General features: G+C 38.7%; 1 protein-coding gene across 4 annotated transcripts; it reads left to right on the plus strand.

Annotated features, from left to right (window-relative positions):
* The first annotated feature begins 3,424 nt into the window (after positions 1–3,424).
* Positions 3,425–7,516, plus strand: TCEAL9 (transcription elongation factor A like 9). Of its 4 annotated transcripts, none has more exons than XM_081222266.1 (3): positions 3,425–3,549; positions 4,075–4,148; positions 4,529–7,516. In XM_081222266.1, the coding sequence occupies exon 3, from the start codon at positions 4,606–4,608 to the stop codon at positions 4,915–4,917; it is 312 nt and encodes a 103-aa protein (XP_081078392.1). In that variant the 5' UTR covers positions 3,425–3,549; positions 4,075–4,148; positions 4,529–4,605; the 3' UTR covers positions 4,918–7,516. The 4 variants fall into 4 exon arrangements, with proteins under 4 accessions (XP_081078392.1, XP_081078394.1, XP_081078391.1 ...); XM_081222268.1 differs by having other exon boundaries at positions 4,532–7,516; XM_081222265.1 differs by having other exon boundaries at positions 4,083–4,148.
* The last annotated feature ends 13,552 nt before the right edge of the window (positions 7,517–21,068 follow it).

The raw sequence follows: 21,068 nt of genomic DNA on the forward strand, positions 1-21,068 counted from the left end.
ACTACTCATTTCAAATATATCCTATCAGAATAGTTCAGTATATATTCATTCAAATTTCTAATATGATAGAGAAACACAGTAAGACTCCACAGTAAGTTGACACTGGATATAACATGATTGGTGATGGGCATGGGGAAAGGGGAAAACGTCAGGATGATGTTTAAGCTTGAGTGCTGAGTAAACAACTGTTATGAGGTGCCATCAAAACACAGCGAGTCTCTAATGGACTTGGGTTGTGTAGCGAGCTAACCAAATAGGCTCACATTAGTAATTTCATTCATCTCTCAATAATATAACCCAGAATTTTACAGGAATGAATTTTGTGGACTTTACTAATCATGCTATGGTAGAATTTCTTTATTTACTTATATTTTAAATACACAAAAATAAATATATGTATGCTGTGACAAACATGTACTACCACATATATTTACCTTCAATTTTTCTTCTTTCTTAACAGTATATGTTGGGCATTTTTTCATGTGAGTAAATATAACTCCACATTATTATTTTTCATCACTGCATAGTATTGCATTAGTGAATTATCAAACTTTTCTTAAACCAATCCTCTTTTAGGAATAGTTATTTTTTTCCTTTAAAAAAATCTATTACCACAACTACTACATTGACCATATTTGGCGTGGGAGTATTTCAGCATGATAAAACACTAGAAGAGAAAGTGATGTGTCCAAAAGCACATATATTTTAAGGTTTAATATTGCCAAAATGACCTCCAGAAATGCACTATTTTATTCTATCTTTTAATATTTTTGCATCTTGCTTGTACTTTTACTTTTTAAATTGAGGTATAAATGACAGATAACACTATATTAGTTTCAGGTGTACAACACAGTGATTCAATATTTGTATATATTGCAAAATGATCACCACAATAAGTTTAGTTCATATTCTTATTTTATATTCTCAAAAGTGCATGTGAATGTTTGTTTTTCCATACCCTCACCAACTCTGAATATGATCAATATTTTTCATTTTTTCTAATTGCATAGGTGGAAAATTAACTCATGTTCTCAATAGATCTCATTTTAATTATTAGAATTCTATGATATGGTTGTTACACAATTAATTTAACCTGTTCCCCACTGTAAGCCATTTAATTTGCTTCTTAATTGCACCATTTATAAAGAATTTTGTCGAATATCCTAATAGTCATTCTCCATTTCTAAATGGTACATACTGTTGGTGCAGTTTGAATTGTTTTAACAGAATTATGAAGTTTGCCTTCTTTAACTTGTAGCAAAATCATCTGGGAGAATCGTTGGTTTATGAGAATGCATACACACGAGTGAATGTGCAGGTGCATATGTACATGCTTGGGCACATGTCCGTTATTTCCTAGAACAATTCTCTTTCCTTCATTGCTGCCTTTCACCTGTGGCTTCTCTTTGCATATTCAGGTCCAACTCAAAGGATTGATGCCAGGAATTCAGGTCTACAAACTAACCATGTTGTTGTAAATCACTGTGACTATTGTTAAATATTTCCTCAGAGTGAAAACCTAAGAATGGATTTACAGGCTCAAAGGGAATGCATATTTAAGTACTTAGCAACTGCCTAAGAACTATCCATAAAGGTTGACCAATTCAGATTCTGTAACCTGGAAATAAGTGAGAAAGTCCTTGGGGGTAGTGCAGAGCTTTTCAAAAAGTGCTTGCACTGAACCTGCTTTCGGACAATAGCCACCATCAAGAGACATAAAACCCTTAAGGAGGAACGAGTGGACTTGACCCAGCAAGGCAGCATGAGACAGGCCAGGGTAATGGTAAGGCCACAGGGCCTAGGTTCAGTCAGACTGGTCTCCTCTTTCCTTCCCCCCTCCATCTAGGTCTTATCCTCCCTGTGAGGCCCAGGTCAAGGTCTTTTACCTCCATGAGGCTTCTTCTGGCTATTTTGGGCTAACTGGCCTTTGCCTTCTCTGAGCTCCTATTGGCCTGGCAGTACACCCTTTCCTTTAGCCCTTTCTCCAAATGGCCTCATATGAAGGGGGTTCTGCCTTTCCAGCTGTATCATCTACTCCAACCCCAGCATGAACCCACAGGGGATGTGGGTCACTCTCAAGAGGATAGATCTGGAGAAGAGGCATGAGCAAGTCTTGCATTTAGGCTCCAGGTGCTTTGGGCAGGATATTCTAGGGTCCTAGGTATCTAGAATGTGGTTTAGAAGGATAGAAGTGAAGTTTCCAAGTCAGCACATCTTGCCCCGTTGACTCTTCACTACCTGGGAAAGAGGGCATCCAGAGGACCAAACCAATTACTTCTTGGCAAATACCACCACCAAGACTCTGGAGTCAGACATTATTTTTTCTCATTTTGAATCCTTTTCCCCAAACGAAATCCTAATATAATTATAATAATAGTTTGTACTTTTAAAGCACTTACCATATGCCAGGCACTATTCTCAGGACTGTACACATACTACCTCACTTAACTAAAGTAATTCTTTGTCTTTTCCGACTATAAAAGATAAAAATTTGTTAAAAAGAAAACCACAGGCTCCAAACCACATCTCCTGTGCTAAAGCCTATAATACCAAACCTAGATTTAATCCTTGACCTAATTGCAGTTTCAACCTCTCCCAGAAATGTAATCTTAAATCAACCAGTCTGGAATTTTGTGGTCAAGCAACAGTAAGGTAATCTGTGGCATAAGCTCCTCCATGTCCCAGAGAAAGAAGAAGCAATCTGCATGATAAAACCCTTGCTGCTCCCTTCCTCTCCCCTCGCCCCCAAAAAAGTTGTCCTGGCCTAAAAATAATCCTTTCTTTTATTTTGCTAATAGCTCCCTTGCCCCACTCTCCTGCCTTTAAAAACCTTCCATTTTGTACAACCCGCGGGAGCGCCCTTCTAGCTGCTAGATGGGTTGCTACCCTGTTCATGAATTGCTGTATAAAGCCAATTAGCTCTTCACATTTACTCAGCTGAATTTTGTTTTTTTCAGTCACTTTTAAAAAAATATAGAAAAGTATTAAGAATAAAGTAAAAAACTACATTAAAAAATCTTACTCCTGTCCCAGGCTTCCCCCACCATCCTTTTTTTTTTTTTTAAACAACCTGCTGCCAAACCAACCCTGCTCCACAACAACCAAGGACTAGATTGCAGATGAAATGGAGGCTGGGGGAGGGGCGATGGATGTAGGTTGGAGTTCTTAATCCTGGGAGCAGAAGGCAGGAAAAGACAATTCTTGAAAAAAGTAGAAAAGTTTAGTAGCTCCAGAAAAAGATGCAGCCCCTCCCTAGTAATCAGAGAAAGGAAAATAACATGTTCCCCCTCTGGGATGGAAAGGGCCAAATGTATAAGGGGGGAGGGGGCAGAGGGCCGGCCCACTTCTGCCGCGCTTTTGGTGGGAGTGGAAATTGGGGACCCGAGCTCACTGGTGACGTAGATATCACGTGACCAGGAGTCGACGTGTGCAGAAGTCCTGTTAGTCTGGTCCTTGTTCCCTTCTGGGTACCAGCTTGCTTCAGCAGCGCAGCCGGTGAGGCCCGAGGCTAGGAGAAGGAGAAGGAGTCCGCTTGCCGGAATTTTGCAGGTTGGTGGCAAAATAGGTGCTGTCTGGGAATTTCTAGGGTGGGGGTGGCCTAGAGCAGAGACTTGAGGGAGCCCTGGTCAATTCCATCTCTCCACCTCCCACCTCCAGGTCTGCAGGAAATGGTGACCCTTGGGAAAGGGACTAGGGGTCCCGGGAGAAGGACAGGGAGACCTGTGAGAGTTTAAAAATAATCATCCTCTGCCACCTCAGACCGCTTTCCCAACACTTACCCACCCCCCCAACCGCCCCCGTCAGTCTTAAAGATAGTTTGGAAATAATCTGCTTTTCCTACTCCCTGTCTGATGGAAAATTCGACTTAACTTGCACTATGGAGAGGGGGACAAATGCGGGAATAAGAAGGTGGGAAAGTTTCCATAACCGAGAACCTTAATGAGAAAAGTGCGTGGTGCTTGTCGGCCTACTGAGCGCTCGCCCCATCCCCCACCCCCACCCCCACCCCACCCCCACCCTCACCCTCACCCTCACCCTCACGCCCTCCGCCTCCCGTTTCCCGTTTGTCCGCAGGTCTGCAGGTCTGTTGTTCATAGCGGTACGCAGGGCTAGAAAAGGCGAGGAAGAAACTGACCGGATCAGTACGGGTAGGTGAAGGAAATATAAAGACCCCTGGGGTGGAGGTGGGCAAGGGAGGGACTGAGGTTGTCGGCCCCTGTTCTTTCCCCGCACCCCCCTTCTCCCAGCCTACTCTGTTCTAGGAGGATCTTGCGTTATGCCTTGTGACGGGAGAAATGGTTGAGGAGAGCCTTGGAAAAGGCTGGAGGGAGGGACGAGGGAGGTGAGAAGGTGGAAAGTGGGGGTAGGAGCAGCAAGCTCGGGGAAACCCAGATGGCAGACTGAGTCTCCCAAGTGGAAAATATTTGGTGATAGCTCTTAATCACAAAAAGCAAATACGGAGACTTGTGTCCAGAGCACTGGTCCGTTAACCAAGCTTTTGACTTAATGTCTCCTTCTTGCTTCCTAGAAGTAGTTGTTTTCCAAGAAGAATAAGCAGAAAAAAAGAAAGGAAGAGGGAACAGGAGGAAGAGAGACAGATACAAGATGAAACCCTGTCAAAAGATTGAAGGAAAACCAGAAAATGAGAGTGAACCAAAACTTGAGGAAGAGCCAAAGCCTGAGGAAAAGCCAGAGGAGGAGGAAGAGCCAGAGGAGGAAAAAACAGAAGGAACTTTTAGAGAAAGGCTGATTCAGTCTCTCCAGGAATTTAAAGAAGATATACACAACAGGCATTTAAGCAAGGAAGATATGTTTAGAGAAGTGAATGAATTAGACGAGATAAGGAGAGTAAGAAACAAACTTATAGTGATGCGTTGGAAGGTTAATCGAAACCATCCTTACCCCTATTTAATGTAGTTTACCTTGATTTTTATTTTTTCTGATGTTAACATTACTTTCTTTTGATTTGCGTTTTCCCAATACACCTTTGTCCATCTTTCTACTTTTTTTTCTACTTTTAACTTGTTGCTATTAGTGGTTTTAGATGCATCTCATTGTTTATTTTACTTCAAACCAATCTACAAGTCTTTGCCTTTTAATAAGAGAACTTTACTCATTTGTACAAAAAGAGGTTCCTGGCAGGATATAAAATGAAAAAAAAAGTCACTAAGTAATATGTGAATATCATATTTTTGAAAGGGAAGAGTACATTTATATATTACATATATGCACAGAAGAACACGTGAAGGATGAAAGGCAAAAAGTACAGTCAGTGGTAGGATTATGAGGGATTTTTTTATTCAGCTTATTTGTATTTTTCCTTATTCCTAGAATATACACACATTATTGTTAAAAATAATAAAAGTTTTATTAAAAAAAGGAGTAAACAACAGTACTGAGTATATTTCTAAAGGCATTGGGACACAATATTTAATGGCAGAATTTTAGAAGCAAATGTGAACTCCAAATTACCACCAGACCACTTAGCTAGGAGAATAAATTTTACATCTTTTCTCATCTGAAAAATAGAGATGATAAAGAACTTTCAGGGATCTTATGAGGACCAGACAAGGTAGTGACTGTGAACTATATTTGACAAGCTTTTGTTCCCATCTGCTCATGCAGGATCCCAACTCCTAAGAGATTTATTTCAGGTATTTTGGAGGGAGAAAGTAGTTCTCACCTGTGTTTAAGAACAAATCCAGACAACTGTTAGGTGGGCACTACCTTTGTGTTTCTCTCCTGCTGTGCCTGCCCAGCCTTCCATCCTCCTCCCCTTGATACTACCATGTGCATTAGGTATTTCTGCCCCTTCATTCAGGTTCTGTACTTCTCAGGCCTGTAACACTGCTGATGTGTTAGAAATCTCAAATAGTGAAGCCCAACATATTTCTTTGGAACCCCCAATGGACTGACTCTCCAGTCTGACCTCTACAGAAGTGGGGGAAACGCCCATCTCTTAAATTTAGATAGACATTTATGCAGGGCCACTTGGGCTGTGATATCTTATTGATACTTGGCAACTTTGGGATTTTAATCACAGACTCCCTCTTCCCCATAAGACTCGGACACAATGGGTCTCTTTGGGGGTGGGACCAGAAGATAAGTCTGAGTAACAGACATTATGCTTTAGTCAGAGTTGCTTATGAGCCTAAAGATTGGTTTTATCTTCCTGACTCCTTAGGGTGAGCAATCTCTCCCAAAAGAGTGGTGGCAGGCCCTCCTCACCAGCTCAAAAGATACCCTTAGACCTGTGTAAATGTTTAAAGGGAGGTTCAAGTAAGATTTCGGGATATTCCCATGCTTACTTGGAAATGTATGAAGTGCTGTGTAAGACTTACTGTAAGTGTATGTATATCTGCATCCAAATCTTCATAACTATATATGTATCTATATATGTATATGTGGCTCACAGTTGTGCCAGTTGTATATTATTTTTCCTCTGTGATGCTCTTTTTGGGGCAATTAATCTCTCCAGATTATTCTTCAAGGTTGCAACAGTCTGATGGTTGCTGGTTGGTCTGGATTCTGGCTGGAGTGAGATGAGGGTCCAAAGACTTACTGTGCCACTTTTATAGGATGGTATGAATCCAACCCCCTGGCACTCTGAGGGGTGGAGCTGGGGCAGGATGTGGAAGGGCTCCCCCAAGGCACACCCCTCTCCAGGGTTGTCTGACTTTGGTTTCTGTGTTCCATCCTGCAGCAGGCATCAGACTCTTCTAGGCTGAAGGCCAGGCTGTCCTGGACATACATACCTGGAGAACAATGACTGTCCCCATTGCAGGTCAGAGCACTGGACTTCCTTTACCCCTTTTTTCCTTCACAAGGGGGCTTGATGGGAACTTTTAAAGGAAAGAATATAACTTTTAAAGAAAATACTTCAAAAGTCACTAACTAAAAACATTAGTTGTGATAGTTTTTGTCCCAGCCATGACTACCCTGGATGCAATCAGATAACTTGGGATTAAAGTAGAAGGTCCTGGTGGTAGGGGGAGATGATTTCAGATAATACACAAATATTTTAAGTTGTAATATTCATGTATTGATATTTATTTGAATGTGTATTAATGAATACTCTCTTTAAGGCAAATGATGATAGTTTAGATTTAGGGTGGTGTTATAAAGTTTCCTTTTCAAAAATGTACTCAAATTTCCTTTTCAAAAATATTCAAATTAAATGAATTTGTTTGAAGACAAACATGAAGTAGAACACAATGTTAACAGCAAAAGTGGTATATAGATATGGCAAAAATCATCCTAGTGGGCAACATTGCCCTAGCATAATTGATTTAGGGAATAATATCTGGAAACACCTGTCAAGAAGTGTGCAGTCTGATATTTTACCCTACTTACAAATTAACAAGTTAACATTAACCTGCTACTGTTTAACCTGCTTTTGCTATAACAGAAGACACTAGAATCCTGATCAGAGACTAAGGACATTATTACTCATGGTAAAAGCAGTAGCAACGGCTTCATATTGGTTTATATCAGTTCCCCATTATCCTCAAGTCCCTTGGATGCCTACACATGCAGTGCACTGTGTTTTAGGAAAGATACCTGAGTTTGGAGAATTCACTGCTTTCATAGTAAGCAAAAGCAAGCCTGCTCTGTGTCCAGGGAAAGACGTTACCTCATCCCTCAAAGTTGCTTGCTGCAAACACAACTCTGAGAAATGGACTGCCTGCATAAAGAGTGGTCAGGGCCTTACATTCTTGGTATACCCAATAAGAACGTGCAGGGATGCTCAGGACCCAAGGTGGATTGCCTCTCCCAGTAACACTTTTCTCTGTGCAGTAAATCTTAATGAGAATGGTAAGCCTTTCCTAACATCACAAATTTTGGTTTATAATTCCAAGTTAAGGCAAATAATGCATTATACTGTAGACTGTAAACGGGGAATTTGTAACTCTTTCTAGTTTTTACTTAAATACATAGGATTTTGAATGAATCCTAATTAACTCAATGAAAAGAACAACTAAGAAACTAAAAGTAAATAATCTACGAGGAACTTTAAAGACATAGCTACCATGACATACAAAATTAAAGAAGTAGAGGAGCAAAACCAATGGATTTATCAAGGTGCTAACGACAGGAGTAATCTTATGGGAAATTTTTCACTGAAAAACTGACAGGAGTATGTGTGTGTTTGTAAGGCAACCCCAGATCCCATATACATGTAATCGCCACTGCCTCTATAAAAGGAAAAGCCAAGAGCTAAGAGGAAAGCTGGTCTGTTCCCTCTACAGGGAAAGTTTTGAGGGAGGGGGAACCTTTGACACATAATGGTATCCAAAAGCAATTATTTGATACTTTGACACCAGCATTTTGCACGAGCCTTAGCAAAAACAGCTGCATTATTTGCTGGATAATTTAGTTGGGTATGGAGCATCTTTTCATGTACTATTGGCCATTTATACATCTTACTTTGAGAAATGTCTATTCAAATATTTTGCCTAAACACCCCCCTTAATATTTTCAATATAGTGTGGGTAAAGAATCTATTTAAAAGAATGAGGTAGACCCATACGTACTATATGTTCACCATGCATTATTAAAAGAAAAATGGGGCTTCCCTGGTGGCGCAGTGGTTGAGAATCCGCCTGGCGATGCAGGGGATACGGGTTCGTGCCCCGGTTTGGGAAGATCCCACATGCCGCGGAGTGGCTGGGCCTGTGAGCCATGGCCGCTGGGCCTGCGCGTCCAGAGCCTGTGCTCCGCAAAGGGAGAGGCCACAACAGTGAGAGGCCCGTGTATGGCAAAAAAAAACAAATAATAATAATAATGAAGGACAGGAGGTACAGTATAATATATACACACACATACATACACATATCCACAAATACCAAGATAAAGCCCATTAGCTCACTAAAGGGAGGGATTATATCTTTTAAAGTGACATTTTGATATCTCACCAGGCCTCCTGCTATCTGATTGTTTAAGAAATGATTATTATTTTTTTAAATTTCTCCTAATAGATACTTCTATTATCCTTGCATTGTAACTGTCAAAATAGTTTCTTGAAGTTATACAAAGTCCTTCTCCCCTTGCATGAATTCTGAATCCTTTTCCAAGTGTTATATCATTAACCTACTATTTAATAGAAAAGGAAGTGAGGCTTAGAGAGATTACCTGTCTCAAGCCAAGGTCACCCAGCTGCTAAATGGAATGCCTGCCCAAGGTCAAAGCCCTCACTCCTAATCTCTGCTCTGCAACAGTTGGTATTTAATAAATACTAACAGCAACACTGTGCTAAATGGATTCCCATCATTTCCTTAAAGCTCCATGCACTTTCAAGTCCTGGTCTTTGTTCCCATAGTTTTTCCTGCCTGAAACTTTCTCTCAACCACTCCTCATGCACTTAGCCTGGATAACTCCTACTCATTTATCCCAGAATACATGTTACTTCTTTTTTTTTAAAACAGCTTTATTGAGATAAAATTCACATACCATACAATTCACCCACCTAAAGTGTACAATTCAGTAGTTTTAACAAATTCACAGTTATGTGCAGTTATCACCACAGCCAATTTTAGAACATTTTCAAGTCAAACAGAAACACCATACCTTACCTATGACCCCACCCCGTATGCCTCTATCCTCCCAGCCCTAAGAAAACATTAATCTACTTTCTGTCTCTATAGATTTCCTTATCCCTGGACATTTCATCAGAATGTACTCATAAAATGTGGTCTTTTGTTACTGGCTTCTTTCACTTAGCATATGTTTTCAAGGTTCGCCCATTGTGTACCAAGTATACATTTCTTTTTTATGGAGGAACAACATTCTATTGTATGGATATGCCACGTTTGTTTATTTATTAGTCCATTGGTGGATATTTGGGCTGTTTTCATCTTTTGCTTGTTATGGGTAATGCTGCTATGAACATTTGTGTACAAGTTTTGTAAGGACATATGTTCTTATTTCTCTTAGGTAGATATCTAGGAATTGAATTGCTGGGTCATACAGTAACTCTATGCTTAATTGTTTCAGGAACTGCCATACTGTTTTCTAAACTGACTGGCCATTATACCTTTCCATCAGCAGTGTGTAAGGGTTCCAATTTCCCCATGTCCTTGACAACACTTTTTATTTTCTGACTTTTTGACTGTAGCCATTTTAGCAGAGGTGAAGGGGTATCTTACTGTGGTTTTGATTTGCATTTCTCTGATTGTTAATGATATTGAACATCTCTTCATGTGCTTATTGGCCACTTGTATATCTTACTTGGAGAAATGTCTATTCGAGTCCTTTGCCCATATTTTAATTGGGATATTTGCCTTTTTATTATTGAGTTGTATGAGTTTTTATATACTCTGAATACAAGTCCCTTATCAGATACATGATTTGTACATATTTTCTCCCATTCTGTGGGTTATTTTTCACTTTCCTGATGGTATACTTTGATGCCCTAAAAATTTTAGTTTTGATGAAATTCAATGTGTTTTTTCTTTTTCTGCTCATTACTTTGGTGTCATATCTAAGAATTCTTTGCCATATCCAAGTTCATGAAGATTTATCCCTATGGATTTTTTCCCTGAGTTTTATCATTTTAGCTCTTACATTTAGGTCTCTGATCTATTTCTAGTTAATTTTTTTGTATATGGTGTGAGGTAAGGGTCTCATTTCATTAGTTTGCAAGTGGCTATCTAGTTGGTCCAGAACTATTTGTGAAAGGACTATTTTATTTTTCCCAATGAATGGTCTTGGCACCCTCATCAAAAATCAGCTGACACATGGTTTTACTTCTGGACTCTCAATTCAGTCCTATTGACCTATATGTCTATCATGTGCCAGTATCACACTGTCTTGATTACCATTGCTTTGAAGCAATTTTGAAATCAGGAAACATGAGTCCTCCTACTTTATTCTTTTCCAAGATTGTCTTGGCTATTAGGGTCCCTTGCAATGTATATGAATTTTAGAATCAGCTTGTCAATTTGTACAAAGAAATCAGCTGGGATTATGAAAGGGATTGTATTGACTCTGTAGATCAATTTAGGAAGCATTGCCATTTTAACAATATTAAATTTTTCAATTCATGAACATGGGATCTTTTTTTCCATTTAATTGCATCTTCTTTAATTTCTTTCAATAATGTTTTGCAGTTTTCAGAGTAACAATTTTGTGCTTCCCTTATTAAATTTATTTCTAAATATCTTGTTCTTTTTGATACTATTATAAGTAGGATTGTTTTCTTAATTTTCTTATTCAGATTGCTCATTGAAAGTGTATAGAAATATGGTTGATTTTTATTTATTGATCTTGTATCCTGCAACCTTGCTGAAGTTGTTAGTTTATCAGTGGATTCCATAAGACTTTCTATATATAAGATTATGTCATCTGTAAATAGAGATAGTTCTACTTCTTATTTTTCAATCTGGATGCCTTTTATTTCTTTTCCTTGCCTAATTGTCCTGGCTAGAACCTCCAGTGTAACGTTGAATAGAAATTGTGAGAGCACACATCTTTGTCTTGTTTCTGATACTAGGGGCAAGGCATTCAGTGTTTTAACATTAAGTATAATGTCAGCTGAGGGTATTTTGTAATACCTTTTATTATGTTGAGGGAATTCCTGGCTTGGGGATGTTAAACCAAACTTGCATTCTGGGATGAATCCCATTTGGTCATGATGTATAATTGTTTTTATATGTTTCTAGACTTGTTTTCCTAGTATTTTGTTGGGGGATTTTTTGCATCCATATGCATAAGAGATACTGGTCTGTAGTTTTTTCTTGTCATATCTTTGGTTTTCATACCAGGATAATACTGGTCTCATAAAATAAGAGGAGAAGTGTTCTTTCCTTTTCTATATTTTTTTTGAAGAATTTGTGAAGGGTTCTTCTTTAAATGTTTGATAGAATTCAGCAGTGAAGCCACATGACCTAGAATTTTCTTTATGGGTAGCTTTTAAAAATTTATTACTAATTAAATCTCTTCACTTGTTATAGGTCTATTCAAATTGTTTATTTCTTCTTGAGATAGTTTTGGTAGTTTGTATTTTTCTAGGAGTTTGTCCATTTTGTCTGTTATATAACATAATGGCATGTAATATTTCATATTATTCGTTTATAATCTTTTTTCATATCTATAAGTTCAGTAATATTGACCCCTCTTTCATTTCTGATTCTAGTAACTTGACACACACATCTCTCTCTCTCTCTCTCTCTCTCTCTCTCTCTCTCTCTCATCAATCTAGCTGGAGATTTGTCAATATTGTTGATCTTTTCAAAGAACCAGCTTTGGTTTCACTAATTTTCTCTATTCTCTTTCTATACTCCATTACTCTAATTTCTGCTCTCATCATTATTTCCTTCCTTCTGCTTGCTTTATGCTTAGTTTGCTCTTCTTTCCCAGCATATTAAGGTGGAAAGTTAAGATCTTGATTTGAGATCTTTCTTCTTTTTAATATAGGCATTTACAGCTATATATACAGCTATATATTTCCCTCTAAGCATAAGCTTAGCTCCATCCCACTGTTTTGAGTACATTGTGTTTCTACATACCAAAGTTCCATTCCCATAAGTTCTGGTATGCTGTATGTCATGTTTCATTTTTCATTAATCTTAGAGTATTTTCTGATATCCATTTTTATTTGTTCTTTGATGCATTGGCTGTTTAGGAGTGTTTTGCTTCATTTCCAGATATTTGTGACTTTCCTAATTTTTTATGTTGTTTATACAAAATTTTATTGCACTGTGGTCAGAGAACATATCTTGTATTACTTCTAACCCATTAAATTTATTAAGGCTTGTTTCATGGCCTTCATGGTCTATCATGAAGAATGTTCCATGTGCACTTGAGAAGAATGCGCATTCTGCTGTTGTTGGGTGACATATTCTATATGTCTGTTAGGTCTAGTTGGTGTCTGGTGTTCTCATGTCTTCTACTTCCTGGTTGATCTTCTGCCCATTTGGTCTATTTATTATTAAAAGTGGTGAAGGGTAAGTTGGGACAAACTGAGAGAGTGGCATGGACCTATATACACAACCAAACGTAAAATAGATAGCTAATGGGAAGCAGCCGCATAGCACAGGGAGATCAGCTTGGTGGTTTGTGACCACCTAGAGGGGTGGGATATGGAGGGTGGGAGAGAGGGAGATGCAAGAGGGAAGAGATATGGGAACATGTGTATATGTATAACTGATTCACTTTGTTATAAAGCAGAAAGTAACACACTTTGTTATAAAGCAGAAACTAACACTCCATTGTAAAGCAATTATATTCCAATAAAGATGTTAAAAAAAAGTGGGGTATTAAAGTCTCCAACTATTATTGTTGAATTATCTATTTCTCCCTTCATTTTTGTCAGTTTTTGCTTCATATATTTTGGTACTCTGTTGTTAGGTGCATATATATTTATAATTGTTATATACTCCTTATGGATTAACTCTTTTATCATTAAATTCCCTCTTGCTTTGGTCTGGCATGGAAAGAACTTAGAAGTCATCACTCCATTCTAACAATAAGTGAAAAGCTGAACAAACTGAAAATCAACAACTCTTCTTAGATCCATTAGAGAATTGAAGTCACAGAGCAAATCACTGCCCGCAAAAAAGGAGAGACAGACAGTCAGATACAGAGAATCACAATTTGCTGGAGTAAAACCTATGAACGGAAACTTCCCCAGGAATCAGTACTGATGTAGGAAAAACTAAACTATAATTTATGAATTGCTGGAAGTTCAGTGTGGACAAGTCTGAGATTTAAAACTCCAGAGAGGCCCAGTATATTTTTCTACAGCAGGATCTTATTAGTTATCTATTTTATACATATTACTGTATATATGTCAATCCCAATCTCCCAATGCATCCCACCACCCCCCACTTTCCCCCCTTCGTGTCCATACATTTGTTCTCTACATCTGTGTCTCTATTTCTGCCTTGCAAACCAGTTCATCTGTACCATTTGTCTAGATTCCACATATATGCTTTAATATACAATATTTGTTTTTCTCTTTCTGACTTACTTCATTCTGTATGACAGTCTCTAGGTCCATCCATGTCTCTACAAATGACCCAATTTCATTCCTTTTTTATGGCTGAGTAATATTCCATTGTATATATGTACCACATCTTCTTTATCCATTCGTCTGTTGATGGGCATTTAAGTTGCTTCCATGACCTGGCTATTGTAAATAGTGCTGCAATGAACATTGGGATGCATGTGTCTTTTTGAATTATGTTTTTCTCTGGGTATATGCCCAGTAGTGGGATTGCTGAGTCATATGGTAATTCTATTTTTAGTTTTTTAAGGAACCTCCATACTGTTCTCCATAGTGGCTGTATCAATTTACATTCCCACCAACAGTGCAAGAGGGTTCCCTTTTCCCCGCACCCTCTCCAGCATTTGTTGTTTGTAGATATTCTGATGATGTCCATTCTAACGGGTGTGAGGTGATACCTCATTGTAGTTTTGATTTGCATTTCTCTAATAATTAGTGATGTTGAGCAGCTTTGCATGTGCCTCTTGGCCATCTGTATGTCTTCTTGGAGAAATGTCTATTTAGGTCTTCTGCCCATTTTTGGATTGGGTTGTTTGTTTTTTTTTTTTTTTAATATTTAGCTGCATGAGCTGTTTATATATTTTGGAGATTAAGCCTTTGTCCATTGATTCATTTGCAAATATTTCCTCCCATTCTGAGGGTTGTCTTTTCATCTTGTTTATAGTTTCCTTTGCTGTGCAAAAGCTTTTAAGTTTCATTAGGTCCCATTTGTTTATTTTTGTTTTTATTTCTATTACTCTAGGATGTGGGTCAAAAAGGACCTTGCTGTGATTTATGTCATAGAGTGTTCTGGCTATGTTTTCCTCTAAGACTTTTATAGTGTCTGGCATTACATTTAGGTCTTTAATCAATTTTGAGTTTATTTCTGTGTATGGTGTTAGGGAGTGTTCTAACTTCATTCTTTTACATGTAGCTGTCCAGTTTTCCCAGCACCACTTATTGAAGAGGCTGTCTTTTCTCCATTGTATATCCTTATCTCCTTTGTCATAGATTAGTTGACCATAGGTGTGTGGGTTTACCTCTGGGCTTTCTATCCTGTTCCATGAGGCCCAGTCTTTTTTTTTTTTTTTTTTAGTATATTTTTATTTTAAAACGATCCCTAAGAGTTCACTTTTTTTTTCTTTTTTTTTTTTTTGCGGTACGTGGGCCTCTCACTGTTGTGGCCTCTCCCGTTGCGGAGCACAGGCTCCGGATGCGCAGGCTCAGCGGCCATGGCTCACGGGCCCAGCTGCTCCGCGGCATATGGGATCCTCCCGGACCGGGGCACGAACCCGTATCCCCTGCATCGGCAGGCGGACTCTCAACCACTGCGCCACCAGGGAGGCCTGAGGCCCAGTCTTAAGGAGTGCTCCCACACTTTTATGAGTTTTACTTCTCAGAGCCCTATGAGGTTCTCACGGTTAATATTAGAGAAAATTTCCTTGTGCTTCTGGCAGGGGGAAAGGAAATGTAGTCAGTTTTTAATGTACCCAGAGCATTCTACTCTTCTTATATAAGGCCTTCCCTCAAGAGAAACTATTTTACCAGAGCCTAACCTATGAGCCTAACTGACCTGAAGGAAGGACAATATCTAATCCCAACCCCTCTCTAGTCATCCTGTCCCAACTAAGTAAGAGTGAGGTGAGGGACTGAGAAGCACTTGTAAATGTCATAGCCCTAACCATACCCAGCTGTTAGGCTCCTATAGTTACCAGTTGATTAATCTGTTATTTTTAATAATGCCCTTGGGCATGAATTGCTCTGCAGCCTAATTCAATCAAATTTGGGCTCACTTGCAGGAATAGTTCCAAAGGTCACTGTTTAATATTTGTTCCAAACAGGGAAAGAGAACGCCCCACAGCCATCTTCTTACCTGGCTTTTTAAAACAATCTAGCCAGCTTTCAGTTAACTGTTATTTTCACCAAACCCAAGAATCACTTCCCAATTGCCTCCACCACAACCACTACTGTTTTTAGAGCACCTTTGGCTTGAACAGTCTCCATGCTCTGTTGCAAATAAAGTAAGTCCCATTGGGGAAATTTTAGAACCTATATGACTTATGGCTTTCTTCTCTCCCCAGGCAAAATCTCTGAGCCAGTGCTCTGGATCTGGGAGTGGGGACAATGGCACTCTTATCTTTGAATGACACTTCTGCTTTAGGAGCTGGTGTCTCAATGTGGGTAGAAAGGAAACAGCAGCCTGATGTCCTCTCACCTTGCTTCTCATAGTGTGGAACCACGCCTTTCAAGCCAAACCAAGAATAATCAGGGACCCCGTATTCTCAGTGGTGCCACACCCACAGGACAGCCTCCATTCTATCAGTGGGGGCTGGTTGGAAGGGAAGAGTCCTCACCTCTCAACTGCACTCACCTGGAGCTTAACCTCACAATCTCAGTAGTTGGGGCAGGATAAGAAATGCTGATATCCTTCTCTTCCCAGGAAGAAATCCCCATGGCTTCAAGCTGCAGGAAGATGATGTCCTGTGTTCTTGACTGACAGTTAGGAGTGCAGTTTATGCCTCCTTGACCTGGGAGTGAGAGGGAGGGAGAGGTCTAGGTTCAAATACCACAGACTCATATTTCTTATGAAGTTTTTATAGATTTTCTTGAATAGGTGTTTTTCCACTTAATATATGCCCTTAAAACCATTTCTAGAGCCTTTAAGTTATTTTGTTTGGTTTTTTAATGAGTTTCACAGGAAAGCAGTTCCACAGAGCTCCTCACACTGTCACAGCATAAATTGATCTCCTAGACATTGCTTCTTCCTGGAAGACTTTACTGGCAACTGGTTTAAGTCCTCTTACTCAGTGCTCCAATCTCCCCCTCAGTACTTACCACACTCTCCTGGTTTCCTCCCACTAAACCATGAGCTCTGTAAGAATACGAAGGCTGTATCTGTCTTATTGTCTTTTATATCTCCAGGGCCTTGCCTGGGACATAGTAGATGCTCAATAAATCGATTGAATGAAAAGTATATTTCTTATGTTTTTATTAAGTGGAAAGAACTATGTCAGGGGAATCAGAACTCCTAAATATGGTACTGAGATTGAGATGTGTAATGGGCAGACAGTTCATAGCACAGAAAAGGTCTCAAACAATAAATGGATAAGAGAAAGAATGAGATATAGATTTGGGACTTATTAATTAATGAAACTGAGTAAGAACATGGACTTAGGAACTAGACTGTATGGGTTTGAATTCCTGCTCTACCACCTCCAATCTGTTGCATAGCTTTGCTGTCCTGCAATTCTCTTATTTGTAAAATAAGATAGGGTATAATATTAGCACCTACCTCATAGGATTTGGGGGAGGATAAAGTGTAATAATGAATATACATATACAACAGTGCTCGACATAATCAGCATTTATATAAGTGCTGTTTTATTTCATTTTCATCACTATGTATGTTTAAGGAAACTAGGATAATTCTGCACATACTATTTCATAACCTGAATTTAAAAGAAAAATAATTAAAGATTTTTCCCTTCTACTTACAAAAAGGATACATTGTCCTTTGAGATAATTTAGAAGATAGAGGTAATCACCACCTGATGTCCAGCATTGGAAATACATTTTTTAATCTCAGAGATGAGGACAACTAAATGGGAGGGGATGAGGGAGGAGTGGGAGTGGGGAGTCACCAAGTCACCAGGCATAGGTCTCTAAGTGTAAAATATGGCACAAGATACCGTCATGCTACAAATGCCTAAGTCTTAGATTTGTGGTGGGAAATGTAGCCCTTGACTCAGGAGCTGGGGCAGGGGTGTAAAAAGCAGGAGGAAGGGAGGAAGGGGAGAAGTGTGCGTTTGTGTGTGTGTGTGAGAGAGAGAGTGTTAGTTTACTCTTTAGTTAGAGATAGATAAACTCATCTGTACTAAAACCACATAAAATTATCAGTTTCACTAGTCTTTAAGTATAATTTTTTGCTTATTCTCATATCTACCTAATTTATTGTAGAATATTTAGAAAATGTGGAAAATCATAAATTGGATTTATGATTTTAGCCTATCAACCATCACCACAAGAGCCAAAAGCAATTATAAACAAAATGTTAGTGTATTTCCTTTGATTTTATATAAAATATGTATAGACCTACAAGGCAAATAGATAGATAGATAGATAGATAGATAGATAGATAGATAGATAGATCGGTAGGTAGTATTAGCCAAGAAAGCATAGGTGGTTCTATTTCTAGTTCTGCCACTATCTTATTTGGTAACCTAGCCAAGCCTCTTAATTGTTCTATCTTGGTTTCCCAACTTGTAAAATAGGCTCTTGGACTAAAATAATTCTAAGGTCGTTCCAGTTTCGACAATACATGATCTGTGAAAGCTTGGGACTGCAAGTGAGATCATAAGCCCTACTCTATAAATCCAAAATTAGGCAAAAGCACAGAAAACATGACTATAAAATCCAATTTTCTATAACCCTCCTAATCCATTCTTTTGGCCTCACAGTTTATTTTGATCTCCTATTTCCAATCCTTTCTGATAACTATGCACATCAGTACCCAATCAGTACACAGGTGGATAATTGTGGACAAATATGCAAATATGCTAAATATTTTTCTAGTAAAAATTAATTTCTTAGAAATCCTTAAGGTAGAAAAAGTATGAGTGGAACTAAGCTGTATGAATTCCATTTTAGGTCTTATTCAAAAATTATTTTGTACTTAACGATCGTAATCAAGCAAGTGTCAATAACATATTGACTTCCTTGTCTTGCTGGAGGGTAAGAAAAGGATTGTAAGAAGCACACACCAGTAATGTGTGTGATGGTTTTAAAACATGGCTATAAATTATTTGGCACTCCTCCCATCAAGAGTTGCAGTCTATAGTCCCTCCCCTTAAATCTTGGAAGAGGACTTATGACTGTTTCAACCAATGGAGTACAGTAGAACGGATCTATGTGACTTCCAAGGCTAGGTCATAAAAGAGCATATAGCTTCCACCTTGTTTGCAGGGAACATTTGCTTTTAACGTCCTGAGATAGCCATGCTGGACTGGCTACTTGTGGGAGCTCTGGTTGATACTCCTACATAAGCCTGTCCTGCAGCCATTTCAGTCTCAGCTGTTTCAGGACCCAGCTGTTTGAGTCATCTACAGCCTTTCAAGTTACCCTCAGCCAAGCCATCCTAGCTGAGGCCTCAGACATCCTAGAGCAGAGTAGCCTCCACTGTGTACTTTCTGAACCTCTGATCCACAGAGTCTGTGAGCATAAATATCAGTTATAGTTTACACCAGTGAATTTTGGGATGGTTTGCTACTTACCAGTAGATAACTGGAAGAGTCCTGTGTCATGCTGCAGGCAATAGCTATAGGCACACAATAGTATGAAGCCAATGTTTTATCAAGTCTGCCAAATAGAGTTAAGTGTGAGAAAAGGTGAGAAAATGAATGCAGAATTTTAAATTAGCAGGTCATTTGGGGGGAGGGGGCAATTTCGCATAAACTTTTATATTTCTGATATCTCTTGAGGGAAAAAAAAGGAATATTTGGCAACATAGGGCCTGAATTGTCTCATGACAATAATTGGCAGAAGCTATCTCATTTTGATAGAGCACATGCTCCCTAGTTAATCAGATTCCTGCTCAGCCGGCTTCACTCAATATATGTCACCTGTGGCCATATGAATTGCAACCCCTGAACTAATAGAGCCTATTGGGTACTAGGACCTTGCTAGGTGCTAAAACTGTATCAGTAATGGAACTTACATGGGACTAGCAACAGTAAGGTAAAGTAAACATTTATGCTAAGTTTCCTGATACTCTTCTAAGTTCATCCGAAAGTCCAGGGGAAAGAATAATGCTAGCCTAGGCCTGTAGCTAGAAGGGTCAAAGGAGTTCTCTTGGCCCATACATAGTGTAGCTCAATTAATCAGTTAGAGACTATGCAGGACAGAACTTCTTTTTCACCAGAATCCTAAACCACAGGAAAGAGTGGCCATGTGTCTCTGGTGTCTCAAGGCAGCATCTGCAGTCTCTAAAATAAAATAACATCCCTCAGCTCTCTAATAGATAGTGAGGTCCTGAATATTTGTTGATTTCACACTCAGATGTCTTAGCCTTATAGCTTTGTTATTATTTAAGACTAGATCTCTTGAATGAAATACATTATCTTTCAAATGTTTCAAACTCTTACAGTAACACCCTTAAAATTTTATCAGGTCTGTTCTCAGTTCTTCAAACGTCTTGGCATCAAAGTTATAATGGCCATAGCTTATAGGGAAGCTAGAGTAGGCATAATTTCCTAGATTTTTAATACTTAGTTTCAATTTGTTATAGGTGCTTAAATGTAGTAAAAAAAAAAGAGAAGCACAATAAGACTGCAGCAACGAAACATCAGGATGACACACAGAGAACCATTCTAGGCAGGAACAGAGATATCCACACCCACAGAGCTCACCATGTGCCAGACTATCTTCTCCCAAGCCTAGCACTCACCCAGGAGAGTATAATGAGAGGAAAATAGGACAATAACTACAGGCCAACTGGGGGCATTTCCAGCCCAATACACGTGAGCTACAATATATATCATGGCAACATGCAAAAAGATCTCAGCAAAAATGAGCTTCCTCTGTTGGAATATTAACCTGATACCACCACAATTTGATTGAGGGATAACTAGTTGAGGTAAAATTACAAAAGTCTTATTTTTCCAATAGCTGCCTCAGTAGTGCTCTATCATCCCCACCTCCACTTTCTACTGGATAATGGGTTTCTTTAACTGTATCTCAGTCCTTCCCCAACTTTTCAGTCACTTTTGCTTATTAAAATAGGTTCAGTTAAACTGTTAAAGATTTGGCTCTATGTCTTTTTTTAAATTTATTTTTTATTGTAGTTGAAGTACAATGTTATGTTAATTACTGCTATACAGCAAAGTGACTCAGTTATACATACATATATATATATATATATATATATATATATATATATATATATATATATATATATATATATATACATTCCTTTTCATATTCGTTTCCATTATGGTTTATCACAGGATATTGAATATAGTTCCTTGTGCTCTACAGCAGGACCTTTTTTTTTTTTACTTTTTAGTTTCTAATTTCTTTTTTTTTTAAC

This window comes from Mesoplodon bidens (assembly GCF_964165515.1).
Source record: "Mesoplodon bidens genome assembly, chromosome: X".
Classification (NCBI taxonomy): Eukaryota; Metazoa; Chordata; class Mammalia; order Artiodactyla; family Ziphiidae; genus Mesoplodon; species Mesoplodon bidens.